At 38.2% G+C, this 18,243-nt stretch overlaps 1 protein-coding gene across 1 annotated transcript in view; it reads right to left on the bottom strand.

Moving 5' to 3' along the window:
• The window catches only part of LRRTM4 (leucine rich repeat transmembrane neuronal 4), a 1,007,311-nt gene continuing 992,770 nt past the window's right edge, over positions 3,703 to 18,243 (bottom strand). Inside the window, exon 3 of the mRNA XM_018055391.1 lies at positions 3,703 to 4,049. Coding sequence (XP_017910880.1) covers positions 3,828 to 4,049 — 222 coding nt within the window. The 3' untranslated portion in view covers positions 3,703 to 3,827. The remainder of the gene's footprint in view (positions 4,050 to 18,243) is intronic.

Raw genomic sequence — 18,243 nt, 5'->3', positions numbered from 1 at the left:
ACTCATTTTAAGGATCTTTAACATTTTAACCTAAAAAATAAATAGAATCAAAATGATTTCTGACTTTTAGAAGACAGTATAAAACAAAACCCAAAACTTATGTTAGCTATACCTAGAGAAAAAATTCAAAATGTCTCTAGAGGTGTGATATATTTCTTCCCCTGTACTAGGAAAATACTGAGCATGCTGCTTGACTCATTGAATGGCACCTTCTGATGGGGCCACAGTTTCAAATTACGAACTTTCTTCCAGGTTTAGAGAGAAGAGGGAATCTGGGGCAATCAGTTTGCATAGCACAGCAGTTGAGTAAACCGGGAATGGTGATGAACGTGACCAGCTGGTTGAGGTTTGCTGTATATCACTGAGGGGTCCTAACAGTAATTTAGTCTTGATTGTGACTGACAGAAAACTTGCATCCTTCTTGGTTATACTAGGCTTTCAGCATAGACATGATTAACTTTTGGGCTTAAAGGATCTTAAAAGATCCAGTATCTGGTTAAGTTCTTTGTTGAAAATAGCACTAATTTTTTCAAGAAGTTGTTTTTCTCTAAGAATCTACTTGATCTCTCACACAATTTTTTGGTTGAATTTTTCAATCACTTTTCTAAATCTACTTGAGCAACTTTTTTTTTTTTTTAAGATTTTTTTTGGTTTGTTAGTGTTTTTGGCTGGTTCAAATTTTTGTTTAATCATCAGCAGAGTTCCAAAATGCAGTAAAACTTCTTCTGGTATATGTAAGTGAAACTGTTTTTAAAAACTTCTTTGAAAGTTTTCCCATTAAGAGGATATAGCGTTGTCATAATGTTGTCTGTTTTGCTAGCAGTTCAGTATTTCATGTTAGATTTGAGGCAATGGTTGACCAAATATGGCAGTTTTATATAACATGAATATTATCAATTTTAGGGCAGTTTTTGCTTACAAGAAAGAGAAATAAACAAAATAAATTGTTGATTTAAGTGAAATTTGATCACAATTTTTCAGGTATGACCTCTAGTAAATCACCTCAGGCCGGGATGGGGTGGCAGATGGGATATATAGGTGATGTTGGATAGATGGAGATGGTGGGAAGAATTAAGAGAATCCATGTAATTTGGGAAAACACTCCAAAATATTTTGCTACAAATATATTGTGTGCTATACTGTCACTTCAGTCATGTTTGACTCTTCGCAACCCTATGGACTGTGGCCTGCCAGGCTTCTCTGTCCATAGGATTTCCCATGATAAGAATGCTGGAGTGGTTGCCATTTCCTGGGTTGGCATCTTCCCAACCTGGGATAAAACTTGCATCTCTTAAGTCTCCTGCACTGGCTGGTGGGCTCTTTACCATTAGTGCCACCTGGAAGACTACACAAATCTGTTAAATAATTCTTAAAAAAAATTAAATCGGCAAATAATTATTTTTAACTTTTAAGCTCATAATCAATTCATTCTATACTTGAATTTTGTTGTTATTGTTCAGTCACTACATCATGTTCAACTCTGTGACCCTGTAGACTGCAGCACACCAGGCCCCTGTTCGTAACTATCTGTTGGAGTTTGCTCAAATTTATGTTCACTGAGTTGGTGATATATAACTATACTTGAATATGTACTTGAATATGTATAAGAAACATACCCAGATATAATATAATAAAAACTTATAAATGTTAACAAGAAAGTTATCAGAATCTGAGAGCAACAGCCTGTGTTCTAATGTAAAAAGCTTCCTTTACATTTCTTTAATATGACAAAATTTTTATCAATTAAGATAGAATTTAACTTCAAATCAAACCCAGGTCTCCTGCACTGGAGGCAGATTCCTTATTAGCTGAGCCATCAGGGAAGCCCAAGAATACTGGAGTGGGTAGCCTAATCCTTGCGCAGCGGATCTTGTCAATCCAGGAACTGAACTGGAGTCTTTTGCATTGCAGGCAGATTCTTTACCAGCTCAGCTACCAGGGAAGCCCATATAAATGTTAACAGGAAAGTTATCAGAATCTGAGGGCAACCACCTGTGTTCCAATGTAAAACGCTTCCTTTAATTTTCTCTAATATGACAACATTTTTATCAGTTAAGAGAATTTATCTTCAAATCTAATTTAAAATAGTAGTAAGACAGAATGACCTTGAAGAAAAAATTCTTAGTACTCTATGCTAGTTTACTTTGATGTGAAAGTAATTGACAATAATTTTATTTTAAGAGAATTTGGAATCAAACGGATGGCAGCAATCAATTTAGTTCTTCAGAAAACCCACCAGTATCACCATATATTAGCACCTTTCAGAATGCAAAATCTCACCTAATAAAGGATGACATACATTATATACTTTCAATTTATTTTAAAAATAGCGAATCAGACAAGTGGCTAGATCAGGATAATGTCTGTAGTGAATCGGAGAATTGATGAGATAGCATCACAGAACCAAGGAAGTCAAGTGAAAATGGTTCAACTGATGTGTGCATAGGTATATCCTTTGTTAAACAATGGTTGATAACTATGCTTTATTGAAATTGTAATCAATATCCACACAGTTCTATCTGTCCTAGAAGCTCATTCAACCTCCAAAACTTTCATGGATACTTAATTTTTTCTTATTGCTAAATAGTTCTGAGTCACATCATATCTGTAAATGAAACTATGAAAGCGATTAGTGCATAAGCTATCTCATAATTCTTTTCTAATCTTGTAGGACTTCCTTACCTGAGGGAAGAACATATAGAAGGCACTTGACAGATATCAAAATATTCTTCTCGAACTGTCACTATACATTAGAACAATTCCGTAATATGGAGACAAAGCATTCAACATTAGGTGGGCTGTGGTATACTAACCACAAAATAATTGTTTATTTTTTCCAATATTTTTTCTTTTATTGATAAAATCTACACAAAAGCTAATTGATAATTAATTTAAAAAGCAAGGTGACACATTATCTTGTGTTTAGAAATTTGTCAGCGTGGTAGTTTCGTTCATTGACCACATGGACTTTGTTCTTCATATATCCCTAGGTATATGAAGTTGAGAAACTTTCTAAGAGTCTTCTTATTTGGAGGTCTTCCCAGGTCTTTCTCTTCACCTGTCACATAGTGAAAGCTCACAGTGTGGGCTGCCAATAGGATAAAAAAATCAAAACTTTTCACATTGCATACAATGTGACTTGAAGGATCATTTGCTCAGATTTTGTTGGATTTTCTTTCCAGTAGTTCTGTCAGACTTTGTGGTCAACTTTGTTTCTTTGTGGTCTGCAGTAAAGGAAATCTTTTGGAACAACGTAAATTTCAGTGCCCATGTTTAGAATTGGAAATAGAATCACATGACCAGTAAAAAGACATAACAAACCAAACAAGAACAAATGACATTTTTAAAGAAAAAATGAGTCAAAAACAAGTGGAATAATCTGTTACACACATTTAACAGTGAAAAATGTATTGTTCCCCCAATTTCCCACCCACATCTGGTTTGATGCCCCCCCCACCCCCACCCCACTGTGGTTCTGCAGCCCAGGAACCATGCAGTTGTAGAAAAAGCAAAATATACAAACAAAGCTATATGTAGCTAAGGTGAAATCTATTTTTATAAGAACCTGACATGTTTACTATTTACATCCAGGAGAATTTCGGTTTGTATGTTTTAAAGCAAAGAGAGTTCTGTAGTTCTCCTGGTTATGCTTGCAGGTACATCCACTGCTCTCTTTAAGCAGTTTTCTTTGTTTCTTTTACTCTATGCCATAAATATCTCAGGAGCGATGAGCCGGCCGGATTGCCTTATTTGGACACTCATTCTCCTTTAAGATGAAGGCCCTCCTTCCCCGGATTGAGTTCTCCAACGAGGGGTTGCCTTTCACGTTAGTTTGTTATTCTCTCAAGGTAAATGGCTGGGGCTGCAGACCTGGCGATGGTGGCGATGAAGCTGTGGTCGTGCCCAAGCTCCAGACAGGGAGATTCATCCTGTTCTGGAGACACTGCTTCGTAGCCCTTGTTGACGTGGAGTGGCTGGTGAGCCTGGCAGTACCTGATCACCGGCTGGTCGTAGCTGTAATATGGTAAGGGCTTCACATGGTGTAGGATCTGGTTATGAGAAAGAAAAATACTGATTATAAAAATGCTTTGAATAAAAAGATGACATGACACTCATAGGACTGTATTTTGTTCTCTTTTCATGATGTTTTAAGTCATCAATGGCTGACCCAACTATTAATGAACATTAAACAAAATACTGATTGTTTATCTAACTCGGTATTGTTTTGTCCATTATATATATCATTCTAAGTGCCAAGAACACACACACACACACACACACGCACACACACACACACATACACATGCCCTTTGTATATTTGTTGTTTAGTCTCTCAGTCGTATCCAGCACTTTTGTGACACCATGGACTGTAGGCTGCTTGGCTCCCCTGTCTATGAGGTTTTCCAAGCAAGAATACTGGAGGGGATTGCCATTTCCTTCTCCAACACTTTGTATATGAGATCACATATAAAGATTGTTCAATGTGTATCCTGTCATTTGTTCATTCATCATTTATCATCATAGCAGAAAGTTAGAAAAAACATAAATTACCATCAAAAGGGAATTTTAACATATTATGTGAATGTACATTTGAATGCAGATAATACCAAGATTGGGGAATATCAATCTGTGTAATATTACAAGGGATGATATTAAGTAAAAAAATTGAGGTAGGATCCATTTTTGTGTGACTAAAACATAGATTTTTTTTACTTTAAAAATATTTTTTATAAATAATTGAAATCTTTATTATGTCTATATGTAAATTTTATTTAATTTAACAAAGTCACAGTTTCTCATGGATTATTTCTAACAATTCTATAATATCTGGACAAAAGCAGTCTAGAATCCTGAAAGCGGGCACATCTTTGCATTTGTAATATGTAATGTTGCTGATTTTAAGCTAATAAGCTAAAATGTATCTAATGTTAGAATAATAGACCTGAATAATGGCCTGTAGAAATCTCTTTAATAGGAAACACTGAATATGTACAGATGTACAGATGTACTCTGTACAGATTTTTATTAAGCTACAACTTTCTGATAAAGAAAAATGTATCTCAAAACTAGAAAAAAGGGAAATGATCATTACTTAATTCTTGCTTTCATGCTAGAGCATTTCTCATAACTCACTGGATCCAATCTGACACTCTTGAGAACTGTCCATCAATGATGTAATTGCAAACCCTTCACTGTCCTGTAAGGTAGAGGTTGTGGCAGTTCAAACCATTGTCTCTTGGCTCCAGCCCCACTTTGGTAGTTGGCTTTATAATGCTGAACAGGAGCTTTGCAAACCCCATTTCTCTCTTGACCCTCTGCTTGAGACTACTGGAAGGAACTAGAAAGACTAGAGGAGACATAAGGATTGCTCATATGGTGGACTTCCTCTCTGTTTCTTCCTGCTCCAGGTAGTTACCTCAATACTTCTTCATTCTGGCTGCAGCAGTGCCTTTCTGTAATAGCAGGTGATTCTACTTTGTAGTCTTTCCAACATTTTCATTCCCAGCATTTAATTTCATCATGTCCACCTCAGAGACTCTAGCACCAGGGAAGTCTGATGTTCATCTCCACAAATCTCCTCCTCCAATCCTTAATGATTCCAATGCCTTCCTTTATTGGTTCCTTAATCCTTCAAGTGGTAGGAGTGGCAGTTATTTCCTGATGTTGCTGTCTATGTTATACTGTGACAATGTCTTTTAGCCAGGCTTCCCTGGTGGCTCAGTGGTAAATAATCTGCCAGCAATGCAGGAGACCTGGGCTCGATCCCTGGGGCGATGGGGTAGTGATGCCATCCAGCCATTCCATCCTCTGTCATCCCCTTCTTCTCCTGCCCCCAATCCCTCCCAGCATCAGGGTCTTTTCCAATGAGTCAACTCCTCACATGAGATGGCCAAAGTATTGGAGTTTCAGCTTTAGCATCAGTCCTTCCAAAGAACACCGAGGACTGATCTCCTTTAGGATGGACTGGTTGAATCTCCTTGCAGTCCAAGGGACTCTCAAGAGTCTTCTCCAGCACCACAGTTTAAAAGCATCAATTCTTTGGTGCTCAACTTTCCTCACAGTCCAACTCTCACATCCATACATGACTACTGGAAAAACCATAGCCTTGACTAGACGGACCTTAGTTGGCAAAGTAATGTCTCTGCTTTTGAATATGCTATCTAGGTTGGTCATAACTTTCCTTCCAAGGAGTAAGTGTCTTTTAATTTCATGACTGCAATCACCATCTGCAGTGATTTTGGAGCCCCCCAAAATAAAGTCTGACACTGTTTCCACTGTTTCCCCATCTATTTGCCATGAAGTGATGGGACTGGATGCCATGATCTTTGTTTTCTGAATGTTGAGCTTTAAGCCAGCTTTTTCACTCTCCTCTTTCACTTTCATCAAGAGGCTTTTTAGTTCCTCTTAACTTTCTGCCATAAGGGTGGTGTCATCTGCATATCTGAGCTTATTGATATTTCTCCTGGCAATCTTGATTCCAGCTGTGTTTCTTCCAGTCCAGTGTTTCTCATGATGTACTCTGCATATAAGTTAAATAAGCAGGGTGACAAAATATTGCCTTGACGTACTCCTTTTCCTATTTGGAACCAGTCTGTTGTTCCATGTCCAGTTCTAACTGTTGCTTCCTGACCTGCACACAGATTTCTCAAGAGGCAGGTCAGGTGGTCTGGTATTCCCTTCTCTTTTAGAATTTTCCACAGTTTATTGTGATCCACACAGTCAAAGCCTTTGGCATAGTCAATAAAGCAGAAATAGATGTTTTTTCTGGAACTCTCTTGCTTTTTCCATGATCCAGCAGATGTTGGCAATTTGATCTCTGGTTCCTCTGCCCTCTCTAAAACCAGCTTGAACATCAGGGAGTTCACGGTTCACATATTGCTGAAGCCTGGCTTGGAGAATTTTGAGCATTCCTTTACTAGCATGTGAGATGTGCTAGTAATTGTGTGGTAGTTTGAGCATTCTTTGGCATTGCCTTTCTTTGGGATTGGAATGAAAACTGACCTTTTCCAGTCCTGTGGCCACTGCTGAGTTTTCCAAATTTGCTGGCATATTGAGTGCAGCACTTTCACAGCATCATCTTTCAGGATTTGAAATAGCTCAACTGGAATTCCATCACCTCCACTAGCTTTGTTGGTAGTGATGCTTTCTAAGGCCCACTTGACTTCACATTCCAGGATGTCTGGCTCTAGATTAGTAGTGATCACATCATCATGATTATCTGGGTCATGAAGATCTTTTTTGTATAGTTCTTCCATGTATTCTTGCCACCTCTTCTTAATATCTTCTGCTTCTGTCAGGTTCATACCATTTCTGTCCTTTATCGAGCCCATCTTTGCATTAAATGGTCCCTTGGTATCTCTAATTTTCTTGAAGAGATCTCTAGTCTTTCCCATTCTATTCTTTTCCTCTATTTCTTTGCATTGATGGCTGAAGAAGGCTTTCTTATCTCTTCTTGCTATTCTTTGGAACTCTGCATTCAGATGCTTATATCTTTCCTTTTCTCCTTTGCTTTTCACTTCTCTTCATTCACAGCTATTTGTAAGGCCTCCCCAGACAGCCAGTTTGCTTTTTTGCATTTCTTTTCCATGGGGATGGTCTTGATCCCTGTCTCCTGTACAATGTCGTGAACCTCATTCCATAGTTCGTCAGGCACTCTATCTATCACATCTAGACCCTTAAATCTGTTTCTCACTTCCACTGTATAATCATAAGGGATTTGATTGAGGTCACACCTGAATGGTCTAGCAGTTTTCCCTACTTTCTTCAATTTAAGTCTGAATTTGGCAATAAGGAGTTCATGATCTGAGCCACAGTCAGCTCCCGATCTTGTTTTTGTTGACTGTATAGAGCTTCTCCATTTTTGGCTGCATAGAATATAATCAATCTGATTTTGGTGTTGACCATCTGGTGATGTCCATGTGTAGAGTCTTCTCTTGTGTTGTTGGAAGAGGGTGTTTGCTATGACCAGTCATTTTCTTGGCAAAACTCTATTAGTCTTTGCCTTGCTTCATTCCACATTCCAAGGCCAAATTTGCCTGTTACTCCAGGTGTTTCTTACTTCCTACATGTGCATTCCAGTCCCCTATAATGAAAAGGACATCTTTTTTGGTTACATAGTCCACTTTTTGGTTGCATAGTCCACTCTTAATTTTTGTTGTTGCTATTGATATGTGAAATAATGTTACTCAAAACCAAAAACACCCACCAAATTATTTCCAATGACAGCAACATTCACTGGGTATGGATCATTTTTCGCACACTTTCAGTTAGAGGAATGACTCTGTATCTCCAAATTATCAAATCAAATTACTAAAAGACATCAAAGTAAACATTAAGCATGGGTTGTGATTTTGTCCACCATCTTGCATTTTCATTATAGACTTTCTAGTCATTGTGGTAAGAAGACACTTGAATCTACAAATATATATGAGCAGAGAAGGTGATAATGAGACAGGATCCTAAAGACCCTTCTGTTGTTGCTGTTCAGTCATCAAGTCATGTCCGACTCTTTGAGGCTTCATGGATTGCAACCACACCAGGCTTCCCTGTCCTTCACTGTCTCCCAGATTTTGCTCAAATTCATGCCCATTGAGTCGGTGATGCTACCTAACCATCTCATCCTCTGCCAACTTCTCTGTTTGTCTTCAATCTTTCCCAGCACCAGGGTCTTTTCCCATGCATCAGGCCTTTGTATCAGGTGGCCAAGGTTTTGGAGCTTCAGCTTTAGTATCATCCCTTCCAATGAGTATTTAGGGTTGATTTCCATTAGGATTGATTGGTTTGATCTCGTTGCAGTCCAAGAGACTCCCAAGAGTCCTCTCTAGCACCACAATTCAAAAGCATCAGTTCTTCAGCACTCAGCCTTCTTTATGGTCCAACTCACATCTGTACATGACTATTGGAAAAAAACAATAGCTTTGACTATGAAGACTTTTTTTAAGCAAACTGATGTCTCTGCTTTCTAGGTCTGTCATAGCTTTCCTTTCATGGAACAAGGATCTTTTATTTTCATGGCTACAGTCACCGTCCACAGTGATTTTGGAGGCCAAGAAAATAAAACCTGTCACTATTTCTACTTTTCCCTATTCTATTTGTCATTAAGTAATGGGACTGGATGCCATGATCTTAGTATTTTTAATATTGAGTTTCAAGCCAGCGTTTTCTCTCTTCTTTTTCACCCTCATCAAGAAGCTCTTAAGTACCTCTTTATTTTCTGTCATTAGAGTGGTATGATCTGCATATCTGAGGTTGTTGATATTTCTCCTTACAGTCCTGACTCCAGCTTGTGATTCATCAAGCCCAGCATTTCACATGATGTATTCTGCATATAAGTTAAATATGCAGCTTGACAATTTACAGCCTTGATGTATTCCTTTCCTAACTTGGAACCAGTCAGTTGTTCCATGTCTGGTTCTTACTGTTACATCTTGACCTGCCTGTAGGTTTCTCAGGAAACAACCAGGTTAATCTATAGATGAAAACCATTAGCTCATATGTGAACATAGTTGAACTTCCAATATAAAATAAACTCCCTAAAATTGAACTAAAATGGAAAAAAGTAACTCCCTATTTGCCTTCTAATGAAGTTGACTACCATGTCTAGGGACTTACATTAACATGAGATCCTTAGGTTTACATATTGCACCATCTCTGAATCCGGAAAATTTGTTTTGCTGTTACTACTGTACCTGTTTACTTTTACTTCGATGAACAAGGGCTCCTGCCATTTTCTGTATTGTTTTTGAGATAAGCTTAGAACCTCTAGTAGAGTTAAAACATTGTAATCTTATCCTGCACAACAGCGCTATAACAAGACTTCAAAAGCCAAGTGAATTGGCAAGCTTTGAAAGGATATCTGGGATGTTTGCTCATTTAAGTTTAAAGTCTATTCTATAGGGCACTATGCAATCAACTGACTTTGTAGTTTCTGAAGAGCTGAGAGACTGAGGTTTTGTACTTCATAGTGGTGATGTGCACAGTACATTAACCACCTGGGTCCCTCTGTGTATCATTGTTTCCTTTTCAGCAGTCAAAACAAAGTATCCTTAAGTTCCCTTTAATTTGTATTTGATATTTTTGTAAATGTGTGCTTAGAGCTTTCCCAAATGGCCCCTGTGTTTTATCAGCTCTCTGATGGATTTCACTCCTTAGCACAGCACAGCACTGCTGAAATATTGCCTCTTTCACATGCTTGACGGCTCACTGACTGCCTTGAAAGCTGCACTTTATTTACAGATAACCAGTGTGGCACTGGAACGAAGGGGTCTCACTGGGGGAAGTATACTAAAATTCTATTATTTGTTTTTCTCAGGAATATGAACATTTTGACTCAATTGAATTTAAACTTTTATAGAGGCATATAAACTTCTATAGAGACATTTTGAAGTGGATTACCAAAGGGAGGAAACACCATTATCACTAATTGTTAAGTCTCTTAAATTCTCCCACATTGCCTGTGAATCTACTGAAACTGAGGCAATAATGACACCTCCTTGACCTCTGTAAATATCAGGTAACTGAAAGTAACTGCCTGGTTCTGAAGAAAGAAGAATATACTGAAAAGGCATATTCCTACACAAATTTTACCTAACATTGATAGTGTCTTTCCTGGAAACTGTGCCTTCTTTTTTGTTTCCATTCAGAGAGATGCAAGGATGTAATGGGTCACAGAATCGTTCTTTTAGCAGAGGCTTTTATTCCTAGTCTGTACATTCAGTAGCTTAGCATCCTTACCGTCTGTTCTGGTTTTCTAAAAGCATTATTTACCTTTTTCCTAGATGATGTTTTTCTTCCAATATGCTGAAGGGACTTTAAAAGGACACAGACCTCTCAATTACAGTGGCCCAAAAAGGGAACAAGAAAAGGGAATATTTTTAAATCTTAGGAGGAAGCACAAAATTATACAGGGATATGCAGTGTTCAAAAGTCATAAAATTGCTTCAGATACTAGAGTTTGACATCCATAATAATTATATTTAAAATGATAAATGAATGTGTCTAGATAGTGAATGTGAGAGCAATGTGAAGTGGACTCTTGATATATGTGATCATGAAAGGCTTTTGAAGTTCAGTTTTGTTATGAGCATGAAATTCTAATACCATTAACCTCTTTTCTCTAAGGTATTAGCATTAGTTATAAGTAGTTTAATAGCCTGATCATTCTAAAATTACTACACACTATCATTAGTCTTATTCATTAACTTTTCATGAACATTGTTCACATTTCAGTACGAGTTCTTTCAATTGAAGTCATAAAAAGTTGATTTTCAATTTCCTAAATGACATTTAGTCTCTAATTTTTGGAATTAAAGGGTAGTGTCTGACTACTCGGACCATTTAAAAAGTACCATCCTACAAATCCAGATGAGGAATTAAATACAGTTGAGTTGCTTAATGAAGATGGACATTTGGTTTATTGGAAATAAAATTGATTGAAAAATGAAAGGCAGTAGCTAAATGAATATATAACTTAACCTTTATTCTACTGAGTATATTAGTATAAGACAAGAATGGACAGGGAATAAGAAAATGTAAATAAGTTTGGGTGCAGGTATTTTTTCAGGAATTTTGATTAAAGCCAATAGAACTCATTTAAGTTAGGTAAAAAGGGAGACTTAATTGACTCACAGATTCAAGAAAGGATTTAACAGCAACACTGAGGGAAGTGCAAGGGCACCACTAAAATCTTGGGAACAGCTAAAACCAGGAACACAAATGTTACCAGGGTCATCTTAGTTACACATTATTATCTCTGCAAGTTATCTTCATGTCCTGACTGTCTGTTTCCTCAACATGATTGTACATATGACTGCTACAGCTCCAAAGCTGTGCATGTTCCAGACGATCACATGCATGACTACGATCCTTAGTTTATCTATTCCAGATATTATAGTCCACTTCTCCTTGCCTTTAACACCGGCTGGCTTTGTAACTTTCTTTAGCTAATAGAACAAAATGGCAGCAACACTGGATTGCCAGGCTCTTGGGATCCTGGGCCAGGCTAGCTACCACCATGTGAACAAGCCCAGGTGAGACCACTGAAGAAAGAAAGCCTTCCTTCCGGTGGAGCAACTAAAGCTTCTTAGACTAGCTGACACCCCATAAGCTCATGGAAGCTTGTTGCAGGCACATATGCCCAAGAGCAAAAACCCCACAGGACGTATGAGCGTTAGACTGAACTGAAAATTAGTAGTACCTCCAAACCTGATTTTATCCTTCATGTCTCAATCGAGAGAAGTACCAATTACCTTCTTAGATTTTGAATATCTAAAGACATGTATAATGTAAAAGAGACACAATATAAGTAATGAACACAAAATCAATGTATCAAATTACACTTTAAATCCCATTCTACATGAAACATTCTTATTCATTATTTTAAAAATACAGGCTGCTTCTGCATTAGAGAACACTGATTTTCTAAGCGTTTAGTTTCTGTTAATTAAAAGTAAGGCTTTCAATAGTACATCTTCATTTTATAAATCAGAGATGTTTGTGAGTTTCTCTATAACCGTATCAAAGCTTCTTAGAAATTCCTGCAAGATAGAACAGAATAAAAGAAAGCTTTGCTAGCATACAATTCAATGCAACTGGAGGTACAGCTAGTTTGGGCTGGAGAAAAGTCCTTTGTAGAACTATGAAACATTCTCCAGCTTTGAGTGTCTAAGTAGGCAAAGAGGAAAGAAAACAGAGTTTTGAATAATTCCCTGGCTGGGGGTGAAACCAGGGGCAGGTATAGAAGGAGAATAACAGTCACTCCCAAGGATTCACACCGTGGGACTTGAAGTCAGTTAAGGTTGTGCCGGAACCAGAAAACTCACTTTATGTTTTAGAAAATGGAGAGTTCTTCAAGTGACAAAAGAGAAGCAAAACTCTTCCTGCTGTTTTATTTCTTGTCCAGCTGCTGTCACCAATAACTTCTCTCTCTCTGCCACCCCCAAACTTTAACTAGTTCACTAAACAAAACCTATTTCTTTAAAAAAGAATCCCACGCAATCTCGGACATCTTAACACTTTATACAGGCATAGGGACCTTCCTCCCTCCCTCAGTAGTAACTATAGTAGTGAAGACTATCCAGAAATGAGAGAGATTCAAGAACTCATAAGAAGATCTGCTAAAAATTAATAAAAATAAAAAATAATTTAAAATGCATTCTTATTGAATTTTATCATCTAGGCACCAGGCTTCCCTGGTAGCTCAGTGATGAAGAATCCACCTGCCAATGCAGGAGACCTGAATTTGATCTCTGAATCAGGAAGATACCATGGAGAAGGAAATGGCAATCCACTCCACTATTCTTGCCTGGGAAATCCCATGGGACCGTCCATGGGGTCGCAAAACAGTTGGACATGGCTTAGTGACTAAGCAGCAAAAACAAGATTTAAATACTGCTTAGGTAGGCGGAAGGTATTCACATATTGATTGAGTGAAAGAAAAATAGCAATCTTTTCTTTTTCCCACTTTGTTTTAAAGATTAAAAAAGTCATAAGTGTGAAAAAATAGTATTTGTTATATATACTCATTAAATATATTGACCTTTGTTTTAGAAAATCTTTAAAGGAAAACAAAATAATAATGTTGCAAATTAATAACCACCCAGCATCCATTTTGTTTACAGGCTAAAGTGTGTACAGCAGTTCTAGCATGTAAAATGTACAATGCTAGTACACTAGATTTTGGCTTTTTATATTGACTGTTCTCTATTTGGATCATTTCAAACTTCAGTTCAGTTCAGTTCAGTTCAGCTGCTCAGTTGTGTCCGACTCTTTGCGACCCTATGAATCGCAGCACGCCAGGCCTCCCTGTCCATCGCCAACTCCCGGAGTTCACTCAAACTCATGTCCATCTAGTCAGTGATGCCATCCAGCCATCTCATCCTCTGTCGTCCCCTTCTCCTCCTGCCCCTAATCCCTCCCAGCATCAGAGTCTTTTCCAATGAGTCAGCTCTTCACATGAGGTGGTCAAAGTGTTGGAGTTTCAGCTTTAGTATGAATCCTTCTGATGAACACCCAGGACTGATCTTTAGAATGGACTGGTTGGATCTCCTTGCAGTTAAGTTCTGACAAAAGTATAGTAGCATTTACATAGTAGCATTTATTTCTCTTGTTCTGGTCTTATTTAAAGGTGGTGTCTGCCTATGTGCTCAGTCACATCCTACTGTTCGTGGCCCTATGGACCGTAGCCTGCCAGGATCTTCTGTTCGTGGAATTTTCCAGGCAAGAATACTGTATTTCCTCTTCCAGGAGATCTTCCCAACCCAGGAATCAAACCAAGGTCTCTGGCATTACCAGCAGATTCTTTACTGTCTGAGTCACCAGGGAAGCTGGGACTGTTTACTTTTTGTGCACTCTTGGTTATTTGAATTTTAACTTTTAAATCAGTGGTGGGAAAATAGAACAGAACACCTGCTTACATCTTTATTGCCCTCCTACCAGGACGCCTTGTCTGTGAGGTGTCCAGAGAGTTGATTAAGTTAATGAATGAGGTACTAGCCATTCTTTGAAGTTTGCTTTGACTCCATTAACAGAGGAAATTATTACATTAACAGTACTCTCAGCATTCACTGAGATTTAGGGCTAATGAGCTGGATTAACTAAGTAGTATTAACTTCTAAAGCTTTTCCTTCTGTAGCACTGGCCCCTGAATTTGAAAGAATAAGATCTCCCCTATAGTGTATTGCAAATGAACATACTACTTAACTGCAATCTATATAAATTTATTTCCAAAACACTTAGAGGAAAAAAGGAGATGATAAATATCAAAACCCACATTTTTGCCTCTATAAAATTATCAGTTTCAGTGATATCAATGGTGTACAGAAGACAAGCTTTCTATTTTAAAAGAACTTGAGTCTGAATCCACTTCTCCAAATTTAAAAGCAAAACTACACAAAAGGAAAAAAAAAAACTTGTCATCTCAGGTAACAGATTCAACTTGTTATTTACTTTGTAATCCCTTTTCAGAAATTTGGAAAAGAAAATAAATGAAAAGCAGCAGGAATGCCAACACTAGGAAGGTGTAAGCAATAGCATTAGAGCCGTTTTCCTTTTGGTTCTCTTCCAGTTTCCCTGCACTGTTCAGAGTAGCTTATTTCTAATTTCGTAATATGTATTTTGTATAGCTTTTGTTGTTGTTGTTGTTAAATCAATAGCAGTGTGTGTATCTTGCTTTATGTTGTTGTTGTTCAGTCGCTAAGTCATGTCCAACTCTTTGCAGCCCCATGGACTGCAGCATGCTAGGCTTCCCTGTCCTCTCTTATCTCCTGGAGTTTGCTCAAGTTCATGTCCATTGAGTCGGTGATGCTATCCAACCATCTCATCCTCTGTCACCCTCTTCTCCTTTTGCCTTCAGTCTTTCCCAACATCAGGGTCTTTTCCAATGAGCTGGCTGTCTGCATTCAGTGAGATTTGGGGTGGCCAAACTATCGGAACTTCAGCTTTAGCATCAGTCCTTCCAATGAATATTCAAAGTTGACTTCCTTTAGCCTTGACAGGTTTGATCTCCTGGCAGTCCAAGGGACTCTCAAGAGTCTTCTCCAGCACCATGATTCAAAACATCAATTCTTCAGTGCTCAGCATTCTTCATGGTCCAGCTCTCACATCTGTATATGACTATAGGTAAAACCATAGCTTTGACTACTTGGATGTCTGTGGGTGATGTCTTTGCTATTTAATACACTGTCTAGGTTTGTCATAGCTTTCTTTCCAAGAAGCAAGCGTCTTCTAATTTCATGGCTGCAGTCACCATCCGCAGTGATTTTGGAGCCCAGTGAAAGAAAAACTGTCACTGCTTCTACTGTTTGCCCTTCTACTTGCCATGAAGTGATGGGATCGGATGCCATGATCTTATTTTTTTTTTAATATTGAAATTTAAGCCAGGTTTTTCACTCTCTTCTTTTACCCTCATCAACTTGCTTTATACAAGAGCATAAATCTTATTTCATCCAAATGTGACTGGTTCTGCTTTTCAAGATATAGTCACTTTGTGGTTCTTCCAAATAACCACTTCAAAAAGTGCAGTGAGTATTCAGTAATAGCTAGAATTTCTTTAGAAATGTAAACAAAAAAGTGAAATTCACATATAAGGCAGGTGATTGAGTTTCTTGCAGTCATATTTTTTAAATCAGAAATGCCTATCACAGGGTAAAAGTTTAGAACCCAATGACAAATGCAGAAGGAAGAAGATCCCAAAAGGACATACACATACTTGATAGAGTGAGACGAGTGACCTGAGACGATGAATAGAATTTAAAAAGAATTTCTTGGGGGATTGACTGATCCTCATGAAAGGAAGCATGATGATGTATGCTTAATTACAAAAATAGGAGAAGCTCATTTAGAAAACACAATTATAATTTTTATTCTGATTGAATCTATTTCAGAATAGCACAGCAAAACGATACATACAAGTGTCATATTTTTAATAAAATGTGTTAAAATCTAGACAACATCTGCATCTCTGTCATGGAGTACTTTTGAGGAGTAATTGTATAAAAATAAATTTTCTGTTATAGTTAATTTATTCATATATTCATTCATTTACATGAAAATTATTTGTCACAGTGGTTGGCAAACTTTTCTGTGAATGGCCAATAGTTGTTAGTCACTCAGTCATGTCCGACTCTTTGCGATGCCATGGACTACAGCATGCCAGGCTTCCCTGTCTTGCTCCATCTCCTGGAGTTTGCTCAAACTCATGTCTGTTGAGTTGGTGATGCCATCCAACCATCTTGTTCTCTGTCATCCCCTTCTCCTCCCTCTTTCAATCTTTCCTAGCTTCAGGGTCTTTTCTAATGAGTCTTCTCTTCCCATCACGTGGCCACAGTATTAGAGCTTCAGCTTCCACATCAGTCCTTCCAATGAATATTCATGACTGATTTCCTTTAGGATGGACTGGTTGGATCTCCTTGCACCAAGGGACTCTCAAGAGTCTTCTCAAACACCACAGTTCAAAAGCATCAGTTCCTCGGCACTCAGCTTTCTTTATAGCCCAACTCTCACATTGATACATGACTGCTGGAAAAACCATCACTTTGACTAGATGGACCTTTGTCGGTAAAGTAATGGCTTTGCTTTTTAATATGCTGTCTAAAGGCTTTCTTTAATATGTTTGTCAAAGGCTTTCTTTCAAGGGGCAAGAGTCTTTTAATTTCATGGCTGCAGTCACCATCTGCAGTGATTTTGGAGTCCCAGAAAATAAAGTCTCTCACTGTTTCCTTGTTTCCTCATCATTTTGCTATGAAGTGATGGAGCTGGATACCATGATCTTCGATTTTTGAATGTTGAATTTTAAGCCAGCCTTTTCACTCTCCTCTTTCACTTTCATCAAAAGGTTGTTTAGATCCTTTTCACTTTCTGCCATAAGGGTGGTGTCATCTGCGTACCTGTCATTATTGATATTTTCCCCAGCAATCTTGATTCCAGCTTGTGCTTCATCCAGCCCAGCATTTCAGATGCTGTACTCTGCATATAGGTTTAAGCAGGATGACAATAAACAGCCTTGACAGACTTTTTTCCCAATTTGGAACCAGTCCATTGTTCCATGTCCCGTTCTAACTGTTGCTTCTTGACCTGCATACAGACTCCTCAGGAGGCAGGTAAAGTGGTCTGTTATTACCATCTCTTTAAGTATTTTCCACAGTTTTTGTAAACCACACAATCAAAAGCTTTAGCATAGTGAATGAAGCAGATGTTTTTCAGGAATTCTCTAGTTTTTTCTATGATCCGAAGGATGCTGGCAATTTGATCTCTGATTCCTTTGCCTTTTCTAAATCCAACTTATGTATCTGGAAACTTTTGGTTCATATACTGTTGAAGCCTATGTTGGGGAATTTTGAGCATTACTTTGCTAACGTGTGAATGAGTGTAATTGTGTGGTAGTTTGGACATTCTTTGGCAATGCCTTTCTTTGGGATTGCAATGAAAACTGATGTTTTCCAGTCCTGTGGCCAATGATAATTTCTCCAAAGTTGTTGGCATATTGAGTGCAGTGCTTTAACAGCATCATCTTTTAAGATTTGAAATACCTTAGCTGGAATTCCTGGAGAAGGCAATGGCATCCCACTCCAGTACTCTTGCCTGGAAAATCCCATGGATGGAGGAGCCTGGTGGGCTGCAGTCCATGGGGTCGTTAAGAGTTGGATACAACTGAGCTACTTCACTTTCACACATTGGAGAAGGAAATGGAAACCCACTCCAGTGTTTTTGCCTGGAGAATCCCAGGGATGGGGGAACCTGGTGGGC

This window comes from Capra hircus, chromosome 11, assembly GCF_001704415.2.
Source record: "Capra hircus breed San Clemente chromosome 11, ASM170441v1, whole genome shotgun sequence".
Lineage (NCBI taxonomy): Eukaryota > Metazoa > Chordata > Mammalia > Artiodactyla > Bovidae > Capra > Capra hircus.
This window is presented reverse-complemented; position numbering and strand designations above follow the sequence as displayed.